This window comes from Cardiocondyla obscurior, linkage group LG05, assembly GCF_019399895.1.
Source record: "Cardiocondyla obscurior isolate alpha-2009 linkage group LG05, Cobs3.1, whole genome shotgun sequence".
Taxonomy (NCBI): Eukaryota; Metazoa; Arthropoda; class Insecta; order Hymenoptera; family Formicidae; genus Cardiocondyla; species Cardiocondyla obscurior.
The window spans coordinates 2,295,981-2,323,759 of NC_091868.1; the positions used below are offsets into that span (position 1 = coordinate 2,295,981).

Consider the following 27,779-nt stretch of genomic DNA (forward strand, 5'->3'; position numbering starts at 1 on the left):
ATTTTTTTATTAAACGAAAATGACGTTTCTATGTTAAAAATGTGATATGGATATTTTAATTGTTGCCGCTTTTCCACGATACTAATTTTTTTATTACGTTTAACTCACTTTACGCCGTGAAAACGAATACCAGTTTATTTTTGTATTATTTCGGTAAAATTAATTATTTTTATTATTTCGAAATTTATAATTATTATTTTTTCGCATGTTGCATAAGTATTTCCCCCCAAACGTCATGCATTAAAAAAATATGCGACTCACCATTTCGATGCGCAGCGGCGGAGTTACGGCAAAGAAGCTGTGATGACACTGTAACAGAAAAATATAGAATATTGTAGAAAGAAATATAAAAAGTTCTATTATTAAAAAAAAAATTTTACTATACTTTACTTCGTTATTCAATTAAACAATAAAAAAAATTATTTATTTTCTAAATAAAATCTTTTTAAATTAAATATTTTTAAAGATAATATATTTCATTTTTAATTATTAAATTTTCTATTCTAATTTTTATTCCAATGACAAAAATATTCAAATAAATACTTAAAAATTTATTTAAGAATAATTAAAAAATTACACTCACCAAAACGTTGCTCCGCCGAAGCATGTTGCCTGTCCTAGACCTCCTCCTCCTCTCAGTTGTCAAGCCGAGTCATCCTTCCACTGGAAACTCGCGGAAAACCCCGACTGTAACTTTAAAACCGCGAGATCTAATCACAACACTCGCCAATTAATATCTCGCGCGAAATATAACGAAAGTCGCGTACCTACGTTCGTACAATAAGTTCGACCCGATACTGAACGGAATTCCCGAGAACACGGCCGACGAACTGGCTACAGTTCGTATATTCATAGATTTCCAGCGGTGAGAACACTTCCACGTCCAGCAGCGAGAGCACGATCTCCTTCGAATCTAAACAAAAAAAGAGAAAACGAATTAGTATAAGAATACAGGCCAAGAATATTAGTAGAAAAATCGTACAATTATTTTTAGGCGCACACCGAAACCTACTAGCGCCGTCGGTTGCGTAGCTCGGTCATCGTAAGCGAAAATCGCAAAACACAACGCGCGCGAGTCCCGCGAGACGCCGAGATTGTCCTAGGTCTTAATTGTAGGTCAACGACACGTCCACCGCGTGGCCGGCTGCTCTGAACTAGGCTATTGCGCGTGGGGGAAGCGTGATCACCGCGCGCGAGATCCACGTACGCCGTTCTTGAGGCCCGTACGTCGCTCACGCCCCCGACCCCTCGCCCCCTTCTCGTCCCTTACTCGCGACACACCGAAAACGTAACGACAACTCATCATAAAAAATAACTTACCAAATCTGGTGCTCTTTAAGGAGCTTTAATTGCGATATAAACGTAGCGCTCTATGCCGCGTGTTGTTTTCTCGACCGCTGGAGAAGGACACCTGCCGCTGGCGTTCAGGCCGCTCGGTTCCCAGTCTCCCCACTCTACCGCCTTATCGGCGTCTCTTCTTTCTCCCGTTCTTCGTCCCGGTTTCACGCGCTACGCTCTGTAAAATAATTTATATGTTGAATACTATTATATATTTAATATTAATTTTTATGCCATACGAACTTTACGTAATTAAACTATGAAAGTATATGTATTTAACGTCCGACCCCTCGCCTCCTTCTCGTCCCTTACTCGTTACACACCGAAAACGTAACGACAACTCATACATAAAGAATTACTTACCAAATCTGGTGCTCTTTAAGGAGCTTTAATTCCGATATGAACGAAGTGTTCTGTGTTGCGTGTTGTTTGCTCGACCGTTGGAGGATACCTGCCGCTGGCCTTCGGCCGCTCGGTGCCCAGTCTCCCACTCCGCCACCTTATCGGCGTCTCTTCTTTCTCCCGTTCTTCTTCCCGGTTTCGGGCGCTGTGCGCTGTAAAAAAATTTATATGTTGAATACCATTATATATTTAATATTAATTTTTATGCTACACGAACTTTACGTAATTAAACTATAGAAGTATATGTATTTAACGTCCGAATGTAAGCATAAATTACATATAAAGGGACAAAGAGCATTTAAAGTGCTATATAAAAAATTGCTGTCTCGATATATAATTTTTTAATCGCGCGGAGCTCCGTTCCTTACGTTTTTTTCTTGTGACTCGGCTTCTCGGTCCTCCGGTTAAGGAATCCACTTGTTACCTCGCGCGATGTTACGTATGCCGCGTCTTTGTCGCGTATCTCGCCTGCGTAAGTTAAAGCGTTACAATAATAGCTTTTCGCGGCTCGCAACGTTTGCCGATCGCGGTGCGTAAGTTTCTGAATGTAATACCTGCTCTCGGTGAGAAATTCCAAGCCCGGCACGAAGGCGAAATTTACCTGCGACGTGCTGAGGTATCGTTCGACGATCATCGCGGGGGGGTCTAGCGGCCATCATTGTTTCGAGAGAGCGTCGGTATGAAGTTGCCGCGGAGAAAGTCCGTCAATTATGATGGCTGACTACGCGCGCTCGGGCGCGCGGAGTTCAATTCAAAAAAAGAAAGCGACGCTGACGAATTTTAATCGTATGACGTCGCGGGCAAAATCACGCTAACCCGAGAACGATGAAAATAGCGATAAAATACGGCTAATAACGAAATAGCCGGCACTCGGCCTTATTTATGCCTTATAAGTCATATTATATTATTGAGAATTATTAAATATAAAACAGTTTTTTTTTAACATAGAAAGAACAAAGTAAATGACGCGCGCTATGTAAGTCTAGTAAATAAAAATTGCAAATTAATGTGGCATGAAAGTTATTGAAACGACGGAATACTGTTCTGTTTTTTAAGGTTAAAATTTTGGCAATCGACGATGGAATACCACCTAAGACTGCAACAGCCACCCTAACTGTCGTTGTACAGGACATAAATGACAACCCACCGAGATTCCTCAAGGATTATCGTCCTGTTTTACCAGAATACGCGCAAACTAAAAAGGTTGTCGAGATTCTCGCTACTGACGACGACGATCGATCAAGAAGTAACGGCCCTCCGTTTACTTTCCGGATGGATCCTAATGCGAATGACGTTATCAGAGCTAGCTTTAAAGTTGAGAGTGATAACAGTAAGTTGGTTAATAAATTTACTACAATATAAAAGATTCTTTAAAAGAAAAGAGAATTGACGAAACTCTTTTACAACGCTACAATTCTTTTTTTTCTTTTTTTTAAATTTTTAATTAAGAATAAAGAGTTAGACATATATTAATATTCATTATTTTTTCAGAGGGGGCTAACGGCGATGGAATGGCCGTAGTGTCATCCTTGCGATCATTCGACAGAGAACAACAAAAAGAATTTTTAATTCCTATCGTCATTAAGGATTCCGGGAATCCTTCTATGTCTGGGACCAGTACTTTGACGGTTATCATAGGAGATGTAAACGATAATAAAATGCAACCTGGCTCGAAGGAAATTTTTGTATATAACTATGCAGTACGTATTAATTTCATTAAATTAAATAAATTATATTACATCATATTAAAATGTTTTTCATTCTCTATTCGTATAATGCAAAAAAAAAAGTTATGTTAAGCAAAGCTCTTCGAAAATCTCACGGATAATGGAGTGTAATAAATTAATTTTTAGGGACAATCACCGGATACTGAGATAGGAAGGGTATATGTGTACGATCTGGATGACTGGGATTTGCCAGACAAAAAGTTTTACTGGGAAGGATTGGAGCATGCACAATTTAGGCTCGACGAGGATTCGGGGATGATTTACATGAAATCTGGTACACACGACGGCAAATATCATCTACGATTCAAAGTCTACGATCGGAAGCACACGCAAACGGACGTGCCAGCGAATGTGACTGTCACCGTTAAGAGTATCCCCCACGAAGCGGTATTAAATTCAGGCTCAGTTAGAATATCCGGAATAACGGACGAGGACTTTATTCGCGTTTGGAATTATCAGGTGAGAGTCTCTGAATTTCACAAATATATAAATAACATACATATTACACCAATAATACCAAAATAAATTATTAAACATCCAACATATAATTGTTTTTTAATTTATGTATTCTAATTCGTGAAAAAGGTACTATAAAGATTTACGCGATTTTCAGAATCAAACTTTGTCGCGAAGCAAAGCGGATCTATTTAGGGACAAGCTGTCGCATCTGTTGAATATAGACAGAGACAACGTGGACGTTTTCAGCGTTCAATTAAGGAGAATGCATCCGCCGTTGACAGACGTTAGGTTCGCCGCACATGGCTCCCTGTACTATAAACCGGTCAGGCTTAACGGCATCGTACTTATGCATCGCGAAGAGGTAAACGTCGTTCCAGAAATACATACAAAATACTTGAAACGTTAAAAAAAAAAAAATATTGCGTTAAATAAAAATTGAAAATTCAGACGAACATAAAGCTTTGATTAAAAATCTCTGACAGATCGAGAAGGATGTCGGCGTCAACATAACTATGGTCGGGATCGACGAGTGTTACTACGAAAACGAGATGTGCGAGGGCAGTTGTACAAACACCCTCGACATTAGCAATTTGCCGTACATGGTGAACGCAAACAGGACCGCCCTCGTCGGCGTACGCGTCGACGTGATAGCCGAGTGCACCTGCGGAGCACGAAATTTCAGCAAAGGAGAGTCCTGCAGGAACAGTCCTTGCTACAACGGCGGACGTTGCGTGGAAGATCGATTTGGATTATCGTGAGTGAAAATTAATTTAGTTCTACATTGAAATATTAATCATACGCATTTACAAAGCTCGCTAGCAAAAAAATCTCATCTTTGCATATATAAGTGATTATTCTTTTAAATAATTTATTTGTTAATCGCCGTCTAAGCTTCTTATGTTTTTTTTTCTTTTTTTTTACAACTCTAGATGTCAATGTCCATCCGGGTACAATGGCCCGAGGTGTCAGCAGACAGCTAGAAGTTTCCGAGGCAACGGCTGGGCGTGGTATCCCGCCTTAGAAATGTGCGATAACAGTCACTTAAGCTTTGAATTTATCACAAGAAAATCAGACGGATTGCTGTTGTACAATGGCCCGATCGTCCCTCCCGAAGTTGACGAAGTAATGGTTTCTGGTAAGATTTTCAGCCCCCCCGAATTACTATAATTTTGATATCGTATATAAATGATTTTGTTACGTTAATCTTATCGACAGACTTTATTTCGGTCGAACTGGAACGCGGTATACCGAGGCTATTAATCGATTTTGGATCTGGAACCTTGGAGTTAAAAGTGAAACCGAAGAAAACGTTGGACGACGGCGAGTGGCATCGACTCGACATCTTCTGGAATACGGAGGTAAAGTAATCGATGTGATATTAATTACTTGCAAAATTTAATAAAGCGAACAAATGCACCGATAGCCTTTGAAAATTTTTTTAATAAATGTTACAAGTTAATTAATGTACATTATGTTACATATGTACTTTGTTAAATTAAATACAAACCTGCTATAATTTTTTTTAATGCAAAATAATTTTAATATTAATTAATATTAGATTAAATCTAATTATAAATCTAATATTAATTCTAACGCGAGAATTATTTACAGACTGTCAAGCTCATCATCGACTACTGCAAGTCCGCGGAGATATCCGAGCTGGAAGACGGAAGTCCGCCGGAATTCAACGATACTAGTTGTCAAGCCACGGGCACGATACCGCCGTTCAACGAATATCTGAATGTGAACGCACCGTTGCAAATCGGCGGTCTTTACGTAGAGCAATTCGATCCGACGCATTACAAGTGGAAGCACATGCCGGTGGGCAAGGGCTTCGACGGCTGTATCAAAAATCTTTTCCACAACAGCAAGCTATACGACCTCGCTCACCCAGGTCTCTCGCGGAACAGCGTCGCCGGCTGCCCGCAAACGGAGGAGATTTGCAATAATCAAGAATCAACGTTCCGCTGTTGGGAACACGGCACCTGCGTCGGCAGCTTCACCGAGGCAAGATGCCAGTGCAATCCTGGCTGGACCGGTCTCGGATGCATGACGCCGACAATCCCGACTACTTTCAAGCCTCAGAGTTACGTCAAGTATGCGTTGTCCTTCGAGCCGGACAAGTATTCCACTCAGGTGCAACTGAGATTCCGTACCCGGGAAATTCACGGCGAACTGTTCCGAGTTAGCGATCAACACAATCGGGAGTACGCTATTTTGGAGGTATGCTAATTTTCAATTATTATAAAATTATTTTAAATATTAAACAAAATTTTTAGAATTTATCTAACATAAATTTCTTTACTTTTTGAAATGCTTAGATTTTTTAATACTATTATGTATATAATTATGATTAATTAATTTAATTTTATTTAAAAAAAATGTGTTTAACGGTCTACTTAAAACACCTGCTTGTTATAATTTTAGATCAAAGACAGCAGACTGCACTTCAGGTACAACTTGAACAGTCTTAGAACAGAAGAACGAGATATCTGGCTATCGGCAATAGCCGTTGACGATGGACAATGGCACACGGTCAGAGTGTCGAGATATGGATCTGCCGCAACTTTAGAATTAGACGGTGGCGAGGGACGAAGGTTCAATGAGACCTTCTCCTTCGAGGGTCACCAATGGCTCCTCGTGGATAAGCAGGAAGGCGTCTACGCGGGTGGCAAAGCGGAATACACCGGCGTCCGTACATTTGAAGTTTACGCGGATTATCAGAAAGGTAATTTGACATTCTTCACAAAAAACATATGAATATAAACGCGTTATTCAAGTACGTACTAAAATCCCATGCATTTAATTTGCATAATAAAAAAAATTTGCTGCATAATTTTTATTGATATTTTCCTTTGCTTGCAACAAATGTACGAATAATTTTTTTTTCTTTTAATTTTTTAACAACGAAGAAATAAATTTGTTAATGAGATAAATTTTCGCGCAAATCTCAGGCTGTTTGGACGACATAAGGCTGGAAGGGAAACATCTTCCGCTACCACCCGCCATGAACGGAACTCAATGGGGTCAAGCGACGATGGCGCGAAACTTGGACAGAAACTGTCCCTCGAACAAGCCGTGTGCCAATGTCATTTGTCAGGATCCTTTCGAGTGCATCGACCTGTGGAACGAGTACGACTGCACGTAGGTATCGCGACGACAACTCCATTTATCTTCGGATACAATCGATATGTCATAATGTTTTTCATCGTAGTTGCGGAGAGGGAAGAATTCCCTCGCCGGATAATAAAGGGTGCATGGATAAAAACGAGTGCATCGACTACCCCTGCCTGAACGGTGGCAGATGTATCAACCAGGACCCGCGACTTCGATACCGGTGCATCTGTCCCGACGGTTTCTGGGGCGAGAATTGCGAGCTGGTCCAAGAGGGCCAAACGCTCAAACTGAGCATGGGAGCTCTGGCAGCGATTCTCGTCTGCCTCTTAATCATTCTCGGTTAGTATTTATATGCAAATCGATCAGGTAATTTAATTTAAAACTGACAAATATATCTTTTGGTACACGCTTTCTATTTCTTTCTAATAAAAGTGTCTGTATTCTGCGTATTATTGCGCATTTAGTAATATTATTTTATTAATTTTATGTCTCTAAGCACGTTTAATTATGTTTCAGTTCTTATTTTTGTGGCAACTGAATGATCAGCCGAAAAAATAAAAGTTTTTACATCACGAAAGCTTATATTTCTTTATTTTACTTTCCATTTTATTTTTACTTATACTTTGTTACGCAAATGTGTCTGCTTTAATTATTTTCACAGAGCACTTTGTGTTGAACGCTAATTAAAACTGCATATTAAAGACCCGCATAAAATTTTCTTGAATAAGCTTTCGTTACGAGAATGATGCTCCGACTGACGTCTGTTTTACATTGTAATATCATAAAATACAGTAGCTGCTGTGGATTTTGTTACACTTTGCACTTGCTTGAACTCTTAGCAGAGAAGTATTATTTCGATATATTAAAAACGGTTTTAATGCGGAATGCGTATTAATTATTTTAATATCAAAATTTCAGTTCTCGTATTGGTGTTCGTCGTTTACAACAGAAGAAGAGAAGCGCACATAAAGTATCCCGGCCCAGACGACGACGTGAGGGAAAACATTATCAATTACGACGATGAGGGTGGCGGAGAAGACGACATGACTGCATTCGATATCACGCCGCTGCAGATTCCGATCGGTGGACCGTTACCGGAAATGGGTGGCAAGCTGCCTCCGTGTAAAGTAGCCTGTACGTTATATTCCTCGATTGTAAAACGAAATTAATGAAAATTATTTTTTTTTAATACGAAGAAGGATAATAATTGAAACGCGATTCTCAGATCCACTTGGACCAGAACCAAATGTTGGCGTCTTCATCGAGGATCATAAAAAAAGGGCCGATAGCGATCCAAACGCACCACCCTTCGACGATCTACGGAATTACGCGTATGAAGGTGGCGGAAGCACCGCGGGTTCTTTAGAATCTCTAGCTTCCGGTATGTGAGAAAAAGAATTTTTTAAAGTTTTAACTTTTTTTTCTTTTTTTTTTTTTTTTCTTGAAAATTGTTCTTACGCGAATTGTTTTTTTTTCTGTTTTTTCTTTTTGTCACAATACAAAGAATTATATAAAATAAATATAATATGCATATTAATGAATAAGGTACGACATTAAGTTTCGTCTTTTTCTAATCTTAGGTACGGACGACGAGCAACACGAGTACGAATATTTAGGCGCCTGGGGCCCGAGATTTGACAAGCTGGCTGACATGTACGGTCCCGGGGAGGAAAGCGAGGAAGAGGAATAATTAATCGAGTCTACTCGAGTCTCCACATCACGTCACGTTGAGTAATGCGACCTACGTTATGCACGGTGCTCGCGGGATCTCGATCGGCACGACCTGGTCCGTCACGTCGGATGGCAGGGATCGTCGTGAATATTTGGAGGATCTCGAGAGGGAGGCAAAGGAGAGCTCGTCCACCTTCGCCGTGTGCGAGAAAGCCACGGCGAACGGCGAGAGCCAATTTCCTCGTAGTGGTGCAGCTAGTGAAAGTACTAATTACACGCGATGTCGCGCGCAGAGACACACGCGTACTCCGGGGTCAAGGGTGAACGAAAAGGAACGTTGCGGTAACGCGACGGTACACGTAGGAAGGTGACAAACGAAAAAGGCGGTCAAGTCGCGAGCATATACTTATCTGTATAGTACATCGTACGTAGTGAAATACCCAAAGATACGCGACAGAGACTTTTTCTAACGTGGATCCCTATCCTCGCGTCGGCTCCGATAATCGGTAAACCACCCCGTGCATACACCTATATTACGTATATACGTGTAGGTATAATATCGCGTTGTTGTCGTCAGTGTCGGTTGTTAGGTTGGCGTTTCGTCCTCGCGCAGCCGGGATCCGTTCGTTAATTTATGCCGCGAATTGGGCGAACGTATTAGATGTGTTGTAACGATTTAATCAAGGGCATTCACGTACATTCAAAACACACACATATATACATATTATATATATAACACGCATATACGTTAACGCGATTACCGTTTCGCACGACGACGCGGATCCGTCGTCGGATTATTCGTTTTTACGTTCTTCTGCACGAGTCCTCCCGCGGGACGTATCCTCGGCGTACATTTCGTTCTCCTGAATGCGGAGGAGTCCTGAAAGCAACGCACTCTCGTTCACGACGGACGATCCTACCGTAGATAGTCTGCCATAATTAGGAATTATCATTAAGGTATCGTTAGTTGTCGCGACATCGGCTCATTGTCGTCATTGTCACCGTCACCGTCATCCTCATTACCGATAGCATCATAATATTAAATATTATATTATATTATATAAATATATTATAAATATAGATTTATATAGAGGCGCGCGAAACGACGAAGTAAAGCGATGGACGAAAAAGGGTTCGTGAGAGAAAGGCGGGGGGGCATAAAATACCGTGGGCGCGCAGTGTAATTATTATAATTACGGTATAGTGGACATAAAAGTCTAAATATAAATACAAATATAAATATATATATAAATATATAAATACAAATATATATTATGCATATACATACAAACAGAGAACACGTACGAACATACAGACAACACTGAGAGAAAGAGAGAGAAAGAAAGAGAAAGAAAGAGAGAAAGAGAGAGATGAGATTCGCATTCGCTAAAATATGCTCACCGTTGATATATCTCGATATAGTTTTAATATTTATTTTACGTCATCTCTCAAAGGAGATCGGAGCGCGAAGAGTACGGCACGAGGTATACGAAGACGCGCGTGCACGAGAAGTCACGGGGAGAAGATCAATGTAACAGAATTGTATTCTAGTCATCCGGAATGGTTCGTCGATGCGCCGTTTTCATAGAAATAAAATTGCCTTATCGTTCTCCCGTATCCGAACGTTAAGATTTAATTAACAATTACGCCAAAATTACGAGATCGCTATTTAACATTTGTTGAAAAAAAAATACGAAGCCTCGTGAATCGGCGGAAAGCTTTTTAGAAAAAAATTAATTTGTACCGCACGTGAATGAGATTATCGCAGAAAATTAGACAGAGACGATGCAAATTCTAAGTCAATCATTAATTAACTGGCAAGTGAGGAAAAAATTAAAAACGTTATTATGTAGAATGAAAAAAGGATCATTAATCGTAATTATTTAAACCGCGAATTTTATTAATAAATATTAATAGGAAATCAACTTAAAAATTCTGTCTAGATCGACGAGCTTTTCGACACCTCTCGATCCCGCGTGCACGCGCGAAAATATCGTCGCGCTTTTCGCAGGAAAACCTTTCCGCGCGCCGAGCCTCGACTGAACCTGTAAAATTCTCAACGGGAATATTAATAGTCAATTTACTGGTTAGGGAAAGTAAAGAAAGCCGAGGAGAGAAGGCGTTAGGAGTATATCGTAAGCACTTGTACGAATACTGTAATTAACATGTGTATGAGTGTGCCGGCGCGTACAGTATTTGCGTCACTGCGCATCGCTGTATAATTGTCCTACCAATGATCGTGTTTGCGTATGGTTTTTCAACGAATTTGTGATATTAAGTTGCGTATATCTACAACAATACACGTCCCCGCGTGCAATCGTTGTTCCTCGTAGACTGCGAGCACCGAGCGCGATCCAACGAAATAAAAATTATACAACGTGCTCCAAACGATCTTAAAAGAATTAGAAAAGCCGCAGGGTTTCCTATTCTTTTTGCTTGAATTGCTTATCACTGTTAACTAAAATAATCCCAACTCTATATGCCAAATTGTCAAACAATTCGAGGAAACATTGTTTAAAAAATTTAAAACGTAAAGTATATTTTTTTTCAAGCTACAACGAACGTCCGACGTAGCTTGATTTAATTGTTAAAAATTACTTTAAACATATTTTCTTATTTGCCGTTAAAAATTTTAATCGAGCAGCTTGAAAATATTTTCATTGATCTTTTTATCCTTCGCGGAAATTTTTAGTGATTCTAAATCTACGTGGAAAAATTTATATATGCGATAAAGTGACTGTCATTTTAAAAAGTCATGTTCTCTTGGTGCCCGCATGTCCAAATCATCGTTCATTCTAGATCCCTTAGTTTTTTCCAGACATTCCCACCATCGAGTCGATCCCGTCAAGTAGATTCTAAGCAGAGACAGTATTTGAATGGGGTTATTGGAGGACGGAAGAATTATCGTTAAGTAACTGTATTGAGTAGCGCGCGAGCGCGCGTCGCGTGTGTGCAGTGGCAAAAAAAAAGAAAAAAAAAAGAAAAAAAAAAGAAAAGAAATGAAAAGAAATAGGCAGCCTAATTATACGAATGTACGTCGATTAGATGCGATCGATTGTTTGTGAAAATAACCCGTAATTACTTTTTTTCTTTTTAAAACAACGGATCAACTTATTTAATTTACATGAAGAGACGTTCTCGCGTTAAGAAATATGTTTAAACGTTGAACGCCGTAATTGTGTTCAGCTTGAATTGCAGACAACTTTAAATTAATTTCGACTGCTGTATACTTGAATTTGCGTAATAAGAAAACTCGCCATTTTATGACTGTACACTTGATACGCGTCGACGATCGATCGTGTATCTGTACATCGATAAGGCTCGAACTCTTCCATTCGCTCGACCCGTGCACCTCGATCATTTTATGCAAGAAACATTTCTAGAAGCATTACGTGTACGCGCTTTAAACGTTGATCGAAAAGATATTTGGCGTGCAAAACGAAATCAGTAAGTCCGTAACGAAAGAAATGTGCGCGGAGATCAAAGCCGATATTTTAAAGTTCCAAAAGACGTTTAAAAGATACCTAAAACATATCTGAAAGATCGAGATTTTAAACACCTTACGGTCTTTCTAAAATATCTTTACAGTGTCTTTTAAATGGCTTAAATGTACTTTAACTTTGAACGTCTTAAGTATATTTTTAATAAGTACAAATTTTGACGCGGTAAGACTTGAAAAAAAAAACAATCTATTTAAATTATAATGTATACAAGATTCATTAATTGTTCGTAAAAATTAGGAGAGTGCACCGAAGAGCAGATATGACGTTTTCTGCGGCGACAGCGGCTAGCGTACGTAATTCTAGGCGGCAAAGGTAAAGAATTAGAAAACGGGGAGAATCAATCATCGGCAAACCGGCCGGCGCGGTACATACATGTGATACATGTGAAACTCGACGCGCACGACGCTATAATAAAGTCACGTTCGCTAATTGCCGTCGCCATATCTGCATTTCAGCGTACATTCTTTCATACTCACATCGCCGAAAATCTGATTTATTATACAGACATGTTGTGTCGGTTTCAATAATTACGTGAGAAACAAATCAGTAAATAGAATCCCCAAGACTGTCGGTAGAAAAAAAAAAAAAGAAATGCTCACGATAATTTTATTTGCGATCGATTTATATTTAATACTCTTGTTTTAAATCGTACTTATATTTATTGACGATGATTTTAAAGATTTATACGAATTACAAAAAAAAAAAAGTCCAAACGAGCAATCGAAGGAGAGAAAATTAAAATAACGACACGTTCCTTAAATCCATTCCAACATTATTGTCGCGTTTAATATAATTAATGTTAAAAACATGTCGGCTCAAAGTCATTGTCGTTGTTAAATTAGATTAGTCTATATGCTTGCTTAGTTCGTGAGTATAATTGGAATAATTGGCGCTATGATTGAAGGCAAATAAGTTCGGATGTCCGTTTTTGTAATACCGGAACTTATATCTGAATACGTACTTACGGAATCATTTAAACTATTTAAAGAGATCTCATGTTACATTTTTATCGCAACCGAGGAACCGAGTACCGTCGGTCGCAAAAAAAAAAAAAATACAAGAACGTTATGCTCATCCCACATATCCCTAACTTTTTCTAAGCACTGCCTAATCGTGCACAAAGGTACACTTTGTAAACGGGGTACTATAGGGCCGAGCGCGAGCAAAATCGTACATAATTAATTCAACCGAATTCTGTTCAGTTGAAGAAACAAGAGACAAGAGACAGATAAAGAAAAATATAAAAAAAGGACGAAGAGGGAAAATAAGAGTGCTCTTCAAGTCGTATCTTACAAAAAAAAAAAAAAAAAAACAGTTAAGGACACCTCCCTTTTTCAACCAACTGACTTCTTCGTAACATTCTTTTTTTTTAATAATGGTTCTACAAGTATTTTAATTTATTCCAAAAAATTATACTATAATTGGTTTAATAAATTAAGACATTATGGTTATAAGTTAATGAATTAAAATTTAATATTATAAGCTGTGCAATATTTCAATCTTTCATGATCTTCGTCTACTAATAATTTTCTTTTCTCAAAATTGTACCAGATAAACGTGTATTAAAATACATTCAAAAGCAATATTAATCTGTACATAAAAAAAAAAAATTAGTTAAGAAACGTTTATTGAAATTATATTGTGATTTTAACAAACGAAAAGTCAAAAAAGCGTATCAGAGTACAATTTACTTTTGCAATTTAGAGTAATTTAATATTTAAGAGAGGTGTTCTTTTCAACGTCGTGGATTAATGTTCTTTCACAGCGAACAGTTAATAGACCATAGAAAAATGGATTTATTATAAAGAAAGACGGCTTTTATCTGTCGGTCGACGAAAAAGATCACTGTAAGATATATATATTACGTAATGTAACGCTGCCACTGAACACATCCCGTTAGTACAATTACCGTATATAATAATAATAATAATAATAATTACCCGCAGTATACTGGGATACACTGTATTATTAATTGAATTGATATTTATTAACGATTATAATTATTATATTATTACCACTATATTATCTATACCATTTGTACTTTACACTTCAGTTCGAACGAAATAAATGCCTTCTTTTTCATAAGCCACGTTTTATTTTTTTGTAGTATTAAGATTAAAAATTTCAAATAAGTAAAATTTCTTTGACAAAACTTTGTTCCTAATTGCGACAAGTAATCAAAAGTATTTTATTCTATTCTTTAAATGTTATCTATGGAAGATTCAAAACGTCAGTTTTAATATAATCGAAAAAAATATAAAAATGTATATATTTTAATGACAATTTCATAAGAGACTAATACAATCATAATTTGACGACATACCATAAACACAAATATTAATTAAATATATATAAACGTATTACAAAGTCTTAATATATTAGAAAAAATTGTAAAGTCTAAAATTTATTGTAAAAGGATTCATTTGACAAAATCTATAAAAAAATGTTTGAGTCACTTCAGGATTGCTGAAGGTAACCGTCCTTTTGCCTTTAGGATGTCTTGCTTTTGACGAATGTAAGGATCTTTCAAAAAATAAAAATAGTTATTAGATGATAAGCGTACAATTAAAACACTTAATCGATCCATTATTCTAATTAATTGGTATGTTTCACTTTAATTTATATTAATTGTATTTTTCTGTGAAAACTATTTAATTTTTAGACAAGTATTAAATTTCGATAAAATATTTTATTGAGAAGTTGTAAAGAAATATTAAAAAATAACTGACTTTTTAAATAAATATTAAGATATTAAGAATATATATTAAATTTGCAAATAGATTTTCTCTGATTAAAAATTGAGGAAATATGTTTAAATACGTATTAAAATTGCTCCGTAATTTGATTACATGTCCGACAATTTTGCGGAAAAAATTTGAAGTTTCAGGATTCGCTACTTGCTCCACGTGTCCAGAAACATATCCAGAGATTCAGTAGCGTCTAGCATCCACACGAACGACAATAACGACATGCAAAATGCCATGTATATAGCTGCATAGTCAGAAGTCATATAGTTCGCAAAAGAATACAACAAAGTATATCTATCGAAACCCATAGCATCGTTCACCCACATCAACTAAATTAAAATAAGTATATCTAATTAAAGCGTCTAAATATCGACCAAAAAATTCCATTGTGTCTCAAAAGCTCCATACAGTTTTAAAAATAAAAGAAAAATAAATTTATAAAAAATACAACGGTGTTATATTTTTATTTAATACGTACGCATTTACTAGATTCTTTAGTTAGACAAGAAATCGCATGCATCATTGGTATCCATACCATATGGATCGCTAAATTCGTACTCAATGCAGCAATTAACATCTGTACAATAAAATTAATATTAATTTTGCAATTAAATATTAATATTATTTTGTTCGCGCCAATGGATATCTTGTTCGGGCAATTATCTAAATTCGATAACTTCGTATTTTATACGCGTATTTTATACGCGTATTTTATTTGATTGCTTAATCGAAAAGACGTGTGTAAATATACCTATCGTTTTAAAACTGGTTTTAATGAAATCTTTAACAATAACTCTAAAACTCACTTCATAGATATATAGTAATTGAATTGGTGGCTCTTTAAGAGTCACGGGCCACAGTCTGTACTCGGCTACTAAGCATAAAACCGAGAATACAAAGAGTACTGATGCATACGATGGGTCAAAGGGCAAATTATTATTAATATCCTCATCGAAACACAGGCCGATTATACAAATATCTCGCAGATGTGTATATAATCCTGTTGCCACTACAGCGATCCAGTGAGGATCTATGAAATTTGCGTAATATTTAACAGTTTCCATTTCAAATTAATATGCCAGAATCTTTTTGAGAAAGTTATCTAATTTCGTTATCTATTTATGCGTTTTTTTTCTTTTTTGTTTCGTAATGGTTTCTCTACGATTTTTGATTAACGTAGCAACAGAAACAAGTTAAACCTAAAAGAAATAAATTTAATTTCTATTATTATATATATAACCTCTTTTCAAAAGTGTAACAGTTTGCTTTTTATATTAAAGCTTCCATACAATAATGAATAAGATTATTAATACGAAATGCCTATCGAAATTTAATCGTTTACTAAATTATTTTAATACAACAAACCTTTCATCGTGACAAAAACAAAGATAATTTTACAGAGTTCTTCAGCTCTTCATAAGACTAAACGCGTCACGATTTTCTGGTTAATAATTTATTTTTCACGGTAGCGTCATGTGCACGAATATTTAATGTTTCATATCTTCATAAATTTTCATCAACATTGAATATTAATAAAAATAATTGTTACGCTCGCTCCAATCATTAATTTATCGTTACACAATTATTATCTCGATGTTCATAGCCAATGGTTAGGTTATAAAACTGTCCTGATATGCTGCAAACATCAAGATCTTCTCGCATTTGTTTCACAGAATATTTAATTCTTTTTTTTTTTTTTTTACAAAAATAAAAAATAAATTAAGTAAGGCAATTTTAATATTTTTGAATTAAATATTGTTCATTCGTTTAGCGTTCTTTTACGTGACAGCAATCAATTACATTTCACTGTTTAATTTATTCCATTTAACAGTGAGATATATCACTATTAACATAATTATTACATGTTCCAATTGTCATTTTTTATACTGCCCTTTTTCTCGTTGATATCAATGCTCTTACCCCGGAATTTTAGTATACAAGAAGTCGATTTTATTATTCAACACCATTCGTTTTCTTAGCGGCTACCAGGAAGCTATCGCTAAATGCAATGCATTATGTATGAAAGCGAAATACGAGTCCCATTGTTTCGGAAAGGATAAATCCAGCTATCAGGCAAAAGTGGTGGCTATTGTGAAGAAAAACGACCGCTATTTTTTTCATCGAAGTGTTAAGTCAAGCCCTATCATATATCAAACTAATATAACATTAATTATAGTTACAACTCCCGGGAATTTTCATAATTTACTTAATCCGTTTACAGACATTTTTTTTTTTATTACCCCCAACGTATAAAGTATTAATTCGTTAAAGTATATATGCGGATAATACTTATCCGGAAGAAATTAGTGGTTTCCACCATAAATGAAGAATGAAGAGGCTTAAACGAAAATAAATCAATCGCGAGTCTGAAAAGAAAAGAGATGTGGACAAGAGTATTCCATTAACCAGCAACATAGGATCCCAGGTCACGCCAAAATACTTGTTACCGCCGCGTTAAGGGAAACTTGTGAGAATTAAATTAAAAAAAAAAATAAAAAAAAAAATTCCTTCTAATCATACACGCGGCAAAATCGTTTCTTATTTTCTCTCACAGAGATGAAAGACGTGCGGAACCACGAGTAAGTGTCAAAGTAGCCGGTATTACGATTCTGACAATGGCTGAGGATTCAATGGTGAACCTCGTCGTTTCCACAGACACGGTATGGTCGAATAACTTCAGAGCTGCCACTCAACTAGGTAAAGAGCATCAGGAAATTGCCGTCTCTCCAATCTATTCTCTCTTTTGTCCGATCCTTATGCGGTTGACAATTTCGCAACGTAAATGCGAATTACAGTTAGAAGATTATCTTTGGGAAATAAGAGCTACAATTTGTTTTAAAGAACAAATTTCTCACGGTGAATAAAAATTTAACGCGTTATACTTATCGAAAGAATTTCTTTTTTTTTCTTTTTCGCTTTCAGGTAAGAATTATTCCACCGGCCGATTTTAAAGTGAAATCGCTTTTCGGGAAACAGATTGTCCTAAGAGGAACATTTTTCTCCGCATTATCTACTAAATTATACTTAACGCCGACCGACTGTTGACGTCAGAGAAACAACTCAGCGGGCAAGTCTGACGCGTGTGAGAGTGGCCCAATATGACTCGCGACACATTTCCGGAAAATCCCGGCAATTACTTCGAGCCGATCTGACGGGTAGTCATGACGACGGCACAGTGCAGTAAGAAAAAGTATTCCTTCCCGTTTAACTCCTTTCGACGCGCGGGGAGCACGGCGGTAAAAGAGAAAAGGAAAAAGAGCCGAAAGAGGAAAATCCGACCGAGCAAGAGTCCTCGGAGAGTCGACGACTACTCTCAGCGCGACTTCATCCCTCTTTTCTGCTCTCGGATAAAAGAAAATGACTTTTTCCGAGTACACGCCTCCGTTCCTACTTTCTTCGTCTTCTTATGTCAAGTCGTTTCGGGATTATTATCGACTCTGCATATCCAACGAATTAACATTTTCCGCTCGGAAAAATCCACTATCCGACTTTTTCTACGATAAAAATCTTCATTGAGAAATACTCGAGCAGTAGTTCTGCTAATTTTATAGTTACGAGTTAATTATAATTATCAATATTCACGTAAGTGCATAAAGAAATCTAATAATTAAAAAAAAAAAAAATGAGATAACTTGAACGTAAAAAATCTATTTTTAGTTTTTAAAGTGTAAATCTTTTGCTAGATAACATTTTAGTAGCTATTTAGAATAGATTTTAATAACAGTTTTTAAATAAATATTATACAAATTTTAGCAGTATTCTTAATAATATTTATAATAATTTTATAAAAAAGTTTAGCTGAATTCTCTCGATATATTTAACAAAATGTATATTTTATTTTTTTAGCTTTTACGATTTATTTAGCAAAACGTATATTATATCTGTATATGACGTTAAACGATAATATCAACTAAAAGATAATTATGCAGTCGAGATAACACCCAAATAGTTCTTGAAACCTATTACGCAGATAATTCTTTTCGACTGAAACAGCCTGCAATTACGCATCCACTAATTACTAACGCAATAAAAGTTATAAACACTTGTTATAAATGGAGCTATAAACGTGCATTCATTAATGCATAAGTTCTTAAGTATTTAGGCCATTACGTTCTTTTTCACACCATCAATAGCTTTATAAGCTTCTCAGTTACTAAAGAAAAAAAAATAAAAATAAAAAGGCAGCGTACGAGATATCTTTTTTTTTTGGTTGAAATAATATTCGTAATTACAAGCAATAATATAAAATTAGATAAAAGAAAAACACGTGTAACGTGTGTGCGAAAGAGAGAAGGAGAGGTTTAACAATACTCGGCTTGGGAAACTTTTTTTTATACTTAATTTCCTTAGAGAATAACCTTCGTCCGCTTCATTATTGTGAAAGAACGGCTGTTTTCGTTACTAAAGTTCCTTTCTACATCACAATCGCGTTGCCTAAGATTGTATACTAGTGTGCATTAAGAGTTTCTTTTCAGGATTCTGACAAGAAGAGTACGATTGAAAACCAGAAATCATGCTTATCTAGAATAATTCGATTTACCGCGTGAATGCCTCCTTGATTTCGCACTCGTAATCAAATTACAAGTGACGTCGCTTTAAACGACGACGCCCTAATTTTGCCTTCCAGATGTTCCTACGCTTCTTCAATTTCACAACATCGTCTCCTTAACGCAATATACGCTGCCGTTGCCTTGAAAGGAATTAATTAAGATCGAAAATACATTTATACTACAGTTTAGTTAAAATAATGACTAGATATATCGAATACAAAAAGGAATTACATTCCGGACACATACCGATAAAAACTTTTTAAAGGAGTCTTGTAAAGTCTTTAGAAATTTGCAAAAAGATTTTTTTAAGTTCCTTTAAATGAAGTTCCTCCATTCGGGGACGCTTAATTATTTGTTAATTATCAACCGACGCCGGTGGCGTAACGTCGGGCAGTTAATCGCGCGGATGGCCGAGTAAAAACTAAATTGCACTTCCTGTCATTGGCAGCGTAAAAGTTAACACGTTCATCGCCCAAGCTAACCGAGTGACCAGCTGTTATCGATTGCATATCCGTTATCGATCTTCGACCGTGGTACTCGCGACGGGATGAGGCAAGCGAATCTCGACGTGATCGCGATTGGTCGAACGGCACCTCTTGGTGAACGACGAGGAAGTGGGGAGTTACATAAAGCGCGGTACGACGCGAATGCAGCGGCAACTCGTCGTGGAACACAGGTTGTGATCACTCCACCGGCTCGCGAAGTCAGTACGAGCACGTGGATATCGTCGGCTGTCAAGAAGGACTACACGGTGAATCGCCGGACCATCGAGGTACGCGTTACTTCAAACAAACGTAAGTCAAACTTTCGGCCAATTTTTTTTATCTTTGATTTTCAAGTAAATTCTTTGAAGTTAGAATTACGTAGAACGCATAGGACAATTTTGATTTTGAATTTAATACCCGTGCAAGTGCTTTCCACGTTATTTCCGTCACAGTTTGTTGTAAGATGTAATTGAAATATGTATGACTGCTGGATTTTGTAAAATAATTTCTTGAACGATTTTACGTTTCATTGCGAAAACATTTTATGCGTTGATAAAGAGACTGAGTTAGCTTCGAAATAGCTATTTAGGATCTTAAAGATCTTATAATTGACGTCGAGGAGTAACTTTAATAGCGCTTGATAGTCTCTAAATGTGCAGAGGGTGTTCAAAACTAATTATTAAGCTTTCGCCTCGTTATAGCTTTCTCTCCGACACAGTCCGAGCGAAAAGCTCGCTAACTACGTTATTTCGTTGAATTAATATGTCACGCTTTTCGTAAACGACGATTAAATTTCGAAAGAAAGGACCAAACGGTAGCCCGAAATAATCCAACATTCGCGAGTTATTTTCAGTATATTGATATGTTATAAATAGGAATTCCCGTCGGAATAATTGTACGAATAAGAGTAACGTTTTCGACGTATGCTATATTTGAGACCCACATTTTTAACACGCGAATATCTCGATGTTTTCATTCACTCTCGCGCAGTGCATTTGCAAAATAGCTTTTCATTTTCTGTTTAATCGCCGTTGCCGGCCGTTATCTGAGAAAATCGCATCGAGTGCGAGATCACAAATATTACTCGATAAATTAAGTATAACATTATCTCTCTTGACTCGATAAGTACGCGATATCGATGACGTTATTATATCAAATACTTCTTATTGCAATTAGTGTCCGTGTATTATAATAATTAATAAGCAACGAAAACCGGCGCTCGCCGCGCCGATTCAAATAAATGCCAGTGATGACTTTATGATAACCCGATCGGAAACAACTCCGATAATCCGCTGTTATCTCTAATTATTAATAATCGCGGAAAGCACGTTCGTATACTTTTCTTTCGACAGAGATATTCTTTTACGTCGAGATAGAGGGGATTCCCTGACCACCGTGGAGTCAGGGAATTTCCTATGTCGTACAAACATACACTCGTTTTTTTTTTATTTCGTTCCCTTTATTCGGTTTTTCCTCGTGCACCAATACGCCTCGAAAGTCGTTAATTATTATTCCCTATTTTCAGAAATAAATGCAATGCCATAAATTGTGACATGTTTTACCATATTGCTCCCATTCTCAGTCATATGCAAATTACGCGATTACATCTTTTAATAATTAATTATCAATCGAGATAGCCAAATCCGACATGCTTTGCAATTTATATGACGCGCATTATGCATCGACAAAATGCTGGCAGTGTTATAGCAAAAATATGCCGTATTAGATATGCTGTCAAAAGCGCAGCAGAAACGCGGTGCAACGCGCTGTCACGATCACGTCGTGACGCGTTTCTGTTTCAATTCTGCTGTCGTATCATGTCAGCACGGCATGCCAGTAGATACTTAGACTAATGTCACCACAGATATAAAGCTTCGACGTTGATTCTTTTACTCCGATCGCTCCTGAAAAAGCCGCGACGCAACTGTTGAGCCATAGCGAGAGCGGGTAGAAACCCGTGGCGAACAATATCCCACTTCGATATGATAAATCGGTGAGAAATTGTTGGCCGATTCGAACGAAACCAGCTCCATGAAAATGAGTCATGGTCATTACTGCGAGTTCGCTCTTACTTCTTTACGCGACGGCGATTTTGCCAATCGTCACGGCTGCTCTTTCGATCTCGTTGTCCTTCTCCTACCACACCTGATCGCGTGGACATTCTATCGAGCAACGTAGACACACATGCATCTCCCTCACCTTCCGGCTGCCGAGGTTTCTCAAGATCTACGTCATTGGTTTTACGTCGGCAATTACTGATACCTAAACTCATTAAATATTTCGCTCGAAAGGCCAAACGTGTTTACGTGTAATATGCTTTTTTTTTTTACCGTTTACGCCGTGATTTTCCTTGGAAAAAAGAAAGTAGAATGTGTGAGCTAACGCAAATAGATGCTGCTCGTTTAAGTTAAATAATAATAAAAAAAAAAAAAGTAAAAGAATATTACAGTTCTTGAATTTATAATCTTGTTTTACATAAACGTAAATTTAATCATAAATATCACGAAGATTATTTCGACATTTAATTAATTAAAAATATATTAAGTTTAATATATGGTTATGCAATTTCTAGTATCGTCCTTAAGGAATTTCTATGCTTTACCTCCTTTAATCCTATGACTTTCTCTTCTTATCTACAATCGTTCTTTTTTATTAACAGACATCCTTGAATCTAGCAAAACAACTTCAACCTTTTCGCACGCTTTCTATAAATCACCATGGTCATCTTGATAGCAAGATCCCTACAGTAATCTGCATGACATATCAGTCGCATAATACGCGGAAGTTCGAACGTTATTATTTTCTGACAAATGCTCACAATTATTCTTGAAAAATAAATAAGAACGGACATGCGAATGATATCCGTACATTGATTTACAATGTTCATGCACATTGATATGCCAAGGATACTACAGAACCACACCTACTCCACTTAATGCACGAGCAGCATAAATGAAAGGGTGTTTTCGATATTGTTACATCTTGATAATAGGTTTATCTCGACGTTACAGGTAGAAGGAAACACAAATCATGGATCCCGACAGTTTCAAGGATTACGCTAAAGACATGGCGGAATACATCACAAATTATTTGGAAAACATTAGAGACAGGTAATTAAGCGACGTAACGTAATCGAGAAACCGCTTAACGACAAATCTGTAATAGATAATATTCTGTGCCTGCCGTTTTACTTTATAAAAATATGTCCCGTACGTGAAAATTTTCAGGAGAGTTTTGCCCACGGTAGAACCGGGATACATGAAACTCCTATTGCCGTCCGAACCACCGCACGAACCGGAACAATGGAGCGATATAATGGCCGATATCGATAGAGTGATAATGCCAGGCGTAAGTCATATTTTACCTGAGACTATTGCAAATTAATTTATTAAGTAATTCAGGTGCTTTATTCCTGGCACGTTGATTATTACGTAAATAGATATGAAAGATAAATTAAAATTAAATTTTTTAGGTCACTCATTGGCAGAGTCCAAAATTCCACGCATACTTTCCCACTGCGCAATCGTATCCCGCGATTCTAGCCGATATGTTGAGCGGAGCCATCGCGTGTATTGGATTTACATGGGTAAATATCGAAACTCGTATTAAAAAATATAAATGTTAGAAGTAGTTAAAAAAAAAAATTGTTTCTTTAATAATTTACCTTCGCAATATTAAAAAATAAAAATAATAAAGAGTCTAAAAATATATCAAACGCTAAGATGAATTATTAAAGACGTATTGTTCTTTTTTAATTTTTTTTTTAATACTAATTTCTTGAATTTTAGATCGCGAGTCCAGCTTGTACTGAGCTAGAAGTGATCGTATTAGATTGGCTGGGAAAAATGCTGGACTTACCGAAAGAATTCCTTGCATGCAGCGGTGGGAAAGGCGGTGGCGTTATTCAGGTAAGCGACATGTTACACATAGCATTTATCTTATAAAAGATATCTGAATATTCAAAGAAAAATCATTTCTAACATTCCTAAAAAGGAAGGCACTACTAAGTGCATTTAAGGTATAATTTTCCGCCACAGGGAACTGCCAGCGAAGCTACTTTGGTAGCGTTATTAGGAGCGAAGGCCAAAAAGATAAAACAAGTTAAAGAACAGCATCCCGACTGGACGGAAAACGAGATTATCGACAAACTAGTCGCATATTGTTCTTGTGAGTATACTAATCTTAATTTTTTTTTCTTTTTCTTTTTCTATACTAAAACTGTATAATTAACACGCAAGAATTGATATAAGAGTAGCAAAATAAATATTCATTGTTTATTAATTGTGATCAAGGATAAATTTATATGCCGCATGTAGAATATTAAATCACATCGATTACTCTCGGTCGATTCTATGTTCATTTTAAATTAAGCAGAGAAGCAGGGCGCAACAATGAACGTCAAATATAAACGGTTCGATGACTTGAAATAAATACTTGAACTGTGACATGTATCTTAATGAATCTTAAATGATCTGTGGCACAGTTAGGCCTCACGTTGAAGCGGAAATAATATTAAAAACAAATAGTAACTTCGAAAAATATTGCAACTTTCTAAAGTGCCACATAGCCGTAATTAACAATTAGATTCTTAATAAAGTATTATTTAATTTAACGTAGTAGGATTTCATTTATATTCATTGCAATGCCTCGGCGAACGTAGATATAACGCTGAAAAGTGTCCGGTCGCTTTCAGTGACCGGGCACAATCAGCGCAAAGGTATGTGAATAGAGAGATTGAGAGGGATGGAATGATAGGGTGAGTATGGGGTTCACGGCACTTCATCAAGCAGCACTTTGTCGCCATGGCAACTCGTAATAACCGCTCCAGTTATATTTCAGACCGAACTTTCTGCTGATATTCTGGACGCCCATAATAAATTCGCGCTTTATCAAAACGAAGAAAAAAGTAATGAAAAATTTTCTACAATTTTTCTCCGGCACGATTAATAATGCTGCAATTTTTGTTTTTTTTCTTTTTTCTATAATTATTAGAAATATCAAATGGAATGATATGCAACGAGCCGCTATTGTTCTAAAAGAATAGCGAATTTTTATATATTTTTTTTTCTCACTGTAATAGCAATTTTAATTAACACGTTAAGACTGAATTTCTTCAATATTTATAAGAAATTTTTTTTTTTATTTATGACAAAAGATTCTTTTTTTTTTTTTCAGGCCAAGCACATAGTTCAGTTGAACGTGCTGGACTTCTCGGTGGAGTAAAGTTCAGGCAATTAGAAGTTGATGAAAAATATAAATTACGCGGCGATACTCTTGCCGAAGCAATTAAAAAGGATAGAGAAGAAGGATTCATACCGTTTTACGTAAGTCCCGTTTGTCTAATATTCCTTTATCAAATAAATGATATTACTTTTTTTAATCAAATAAAAAAAATTGTATAAAATTTCACCTTACAGGCCGTTGCTACTTTGGGTACTACTGTTAACTGCGCCTTTGATCGTCTCGATGAAATGGGATATGTATCGAATCGTGAAAATGTTTGGCTGCATGTAGACGCTGCTTATGCAGGTATAAATTAATAGTACTTTTCTTATTTTGCAAAAAAAAAAAAAAAAGAAAATATTAAAAATATAGATTTTTTCATTAAATTCATATAAAACATTTATTTCATTGCAGGATCTGCTTTTATTTGTCCGGAATTTAGATACTTAATGAAAGGTATCGAAACGGCAGATTCGTTTAATTTTAACCCCCATAAATGGATGCTAGTTAATTTCGACTGTTCTGCCATGTGGCTTAAAGATCCTACGTACGTCATAAACGCTTTCAATGTCGATCCTTTGTACCTGAAGCACGATATGCAAGGCGCAGCACCAGATTACAGGGTAATCCCTAAGAGTTCTTTAAATTTCTATTGTCAAATTTGCATTATCTAACTAATAAAATTAAATAAAAACGCGATTTAAAAAAAATTATGCCTATAAACGAGCTAAGTATATTTTGTTACAGCATTGGCAAATCCCGCTTGGACGTAGATTCCGATCTTTGAAACTCTGGTTCGTTTTGAGGCTCTACGGGGTCGAGAATTTACAAAAGTACATTAGAAAGCACGTAGCTCAGGCGCATGAATTCGAGGCATTGGTCCTCACGGATCCTCGCTTTGAAATCGTGAGCGAGGTTCTCATGGGATTGGTTTGCTTCCGATTGAAAGTAAGTCGTCGTCTATTCTCACTAGTACATTAATTAGCGCGATTGAATTAAATATAACCTACCTTTGGATAAAGATAAATACCAGAATCATTTTCACGAGTATAATAATTTGCAGGGATCTAACGAGCTCAATGAAACGCTGCTGAAAAGAATCAACGGCGCGGGAAATATCCATTTGGTTCCGTCTAAAATAAAGGACATGTATTTCCTACGATTCGCCGTCTGCTCTCGATTCAGTGAGAGCAAGGACATACAGTATTCGTGGAAGGAGATCAAGCTCAGAGCCACCGAGGTTCTCGAGGAGCAATCGATTTCGAAGTGATGGCGCGCTCAGATAGCTCGCGGTTGCAGATCGTTAGCGCCCGCCAATTGCAACCAATCCTAACTGCAAGTATTTCTTTTACACCCGCCGGCTTTTAAGGACCAAATAGATTTAAAGTAGCGAACGTTCACGGGCGATTTCAGGTAGTTGCGCAATAAAAAGTGATAACTTTTGCGAAAATTTAAATCGGCATTTCAACATGCTTCGAGATATAAATATTCAACTTGTTATAAATATGTAATTACAAAAAAAGAAAAAGAAAAAAAGAGATATATATACATATATATTCTGTTAAATTTTTATTGTGGAGACCAAACGCTCAACGTGAATATCACTTAAAAATGTTTATTAATTAAACATGTGATATTTGTTATATTGTTATTTATGTATGTTATTACGCAAATGTTTATATAATATATCATTACTAAAATGTGTATTACATAAAAATAATTTATTAGATAACGAGATGAAGCGTCGGGCACAACATTTTGGTCAATTTAGCGCAAAAGTTTAAAAAGCATTATAATTTTATCGCGTATATTATTCGATTGTCCGATTAAGTTAAGTAATTATATTGTTAACGTTACAAATGCTGCTTGCGAAGAGACATATTTTAAAATAATTGTTACTTTAATCGGTTGTGCGTAGCCCGCTGGGATTCATGTTAACAATATAATAGGTGTAATGCAATATTGTATGTCTCCTTGTGCCACTTTTGCTGGCATACTCAATGTTACCGTACGAACTCTTTAAGCTACTTTAAACATCCTTGTAGGTACATTCCGTAGTGAAAGTTGCGCGTTCCTATTGCAAAGCTGCGCCTTGATGTAAGCGTGAATTTGGCATAATATTATAAAACGCGTTAAAATATATTTTAAATCTCATTGACGTATCTGTCATGCAAGCGCAATGCTTATTATTTCACAGACGCAAAGAATCATATGCGCTTAAAACATATCTACGAAAATGATTTAATTGATACGCGAGAAACTATTAATTAATTAATTTCCCGGGGGGAAAGTAACTTGCGCGTCTCAATTTTCCACCGCAACGTTTACGTACTTTTTCAAGCGTCTACGAAGAGTTAATAATTCTTGTTCCATAATTTCTTATTATAATCTTCGTACACGTTGAAATGTGAATAGAATATATATATATATATAGATATATATAAGTGCGTATTATAAATATGTTAAAAATGTAAAAGATTATAGATGTATTGAAGAAAATTCTGAAATCGAGCATACGTAACATATTCTTTTGTCTCTATGCGTATACATTTTTGTG

At 36.5% G+C, this 27,779-nt stretch overlaps 3 protein-coding genes across 6 annotated transcripts in view; 2 read left to right on the top strand and 1 right to left on the bottom strand.

Annotated features, from left to right (window-relative positions):
- LOC139102525 (neural-cadherin) overlaps positions 1 to 14,302 on the top strand; it is a 177,076-nt gene extending 162,774 nt beyond the window's left edge. For 2 of the 3 annotated variants that reach the window (XM_070656470.1, XM_070656469.1), the window contains exons 24-37: positions 2,797 to 3,070; positions 3,232 to 3,440; positions 3,594 to 3,926; positions 4,081 to 4,287; positions 4,409 to 4,680; positions 4,856 to 5,061; positions 5,142 to 5,284; positions 5,538 to 6,149; positions 6,354 to 6,654; positions 6,881 to 7,070; positions 7,141 to 7,382; positions 7,962 to 8,177; positions 8,269 to 8,424; positions 8,624 to 14,302. In XM_070656470.1, the coding sequence (XP_070512571.1) occupies positions 2,797 to 3,070; positions 3,232 to 3,440; positions 3,594 to 3,926; positions 4,081 to 4,287; positions 4,409 to 4,680; positions 4,856 to 5,061; positions 5,142 to 5,284; positions 5,538 to 6,149; positions 6,354 to 6,654; positions 6,881 to 7,070; positions 7,141 to 7,382; positions 7,962 to 8,177; positions 8,269 to 8,424; positions 8,624 to 8,733 (3,471 nt within the window). In that variant the 3' untranslated portion in view covers positions 8,734 to 14,302. Of the gene's footprint in view, positions 1 to 2,796; positions 3,071 to 3,231; positions 3,441 to 3,593; positions 3,927 to 4,080; positions 4,288 to 4,408; positions 4,681 to 4,855; positions 5,062 to 5,141; positions 5,285 to 5,537; positions 6,150 to 6,353; positions 6,655 to 6,880; positions 7,071 to 7,140; positions 7,383 to 7,559; positions 7,621 to 7,961; positions 8,178 to 8,268; positions 8,425 to 8,623 lie in introns of those variants that run through there. The other variant, XM_070656471.1, reaches the window with a different exon arrangement.
- A 316-nt stretch (positions 14,303 to 14,618) lies between these two features.
- LOC139102526 (uncharacterized) lies at positions 14,619 to 18,601 on the bottom strand. Its single transcript, XM_070656473.1, has 3 exons — positions 15,771 to 18,601; positions 15,443 to 15,541; positions 14,619 to 15,293 (listed from the first exon to the last, which is right to left on the bottom strand). The coding sequence occupies exons 1-3, from the start codon at positions 16,026 to 16,028 to the stop codon at positions 15,111 to 15,113; spliced, it is 540 nt and encodes a 179-aa protein (XP_070512574.1). The 5' UTR covers positions 16,029 to 18,601; the 3' UTR covers positions 14,619 to 15,110.
- A 686-nt stretch (positions 18,602 to 19,287) lies between these two features.
- On the top strand, positions 19,288 to 27,747 carry Ddc (aromatic-L-amino-acid decarboxylase). Of its 2 annotated transcripts, none has more exons than XM_070656349.1 (11): positions 19,288 to 20,308; positions 23,011 to 23,109; positions 23,227 to 23,347; positions 23,472 to 23,585; positions 23,788 to 23,907; positions 24,037 to 24,166; positions 25,175 to 25,323; positions 25,417 to 25,528; positions 25,637 to 25,845; positions 25,970 to 26,170; positions 26,286 to 27,747. In XM_070656349.1, the coding sequence occupies exons 2-11, from the start codon at positions 23,030 to 23,032 to the stop codon at positions 26,490 to 26,492; spliced, it is 1,443 nt and encodes a 480-aa protein (XP_070512450.1). In that variant the 5' UTR covers positions 19,288 to 20,308; positions 23,011 to 23,029; the 3' UTR covers positions 26,493 to 27,747. The 2 variants fall into 2 exon arrangements, with proteins under 2 accessions (XP_070512450.1, XP_070512451.1); XM_070656350.1 differs by having other exon boundaries at positions 19,288 to 20,286.
- Positions 27,748 to 27,779: the final 32 nt, after the last annotated feature.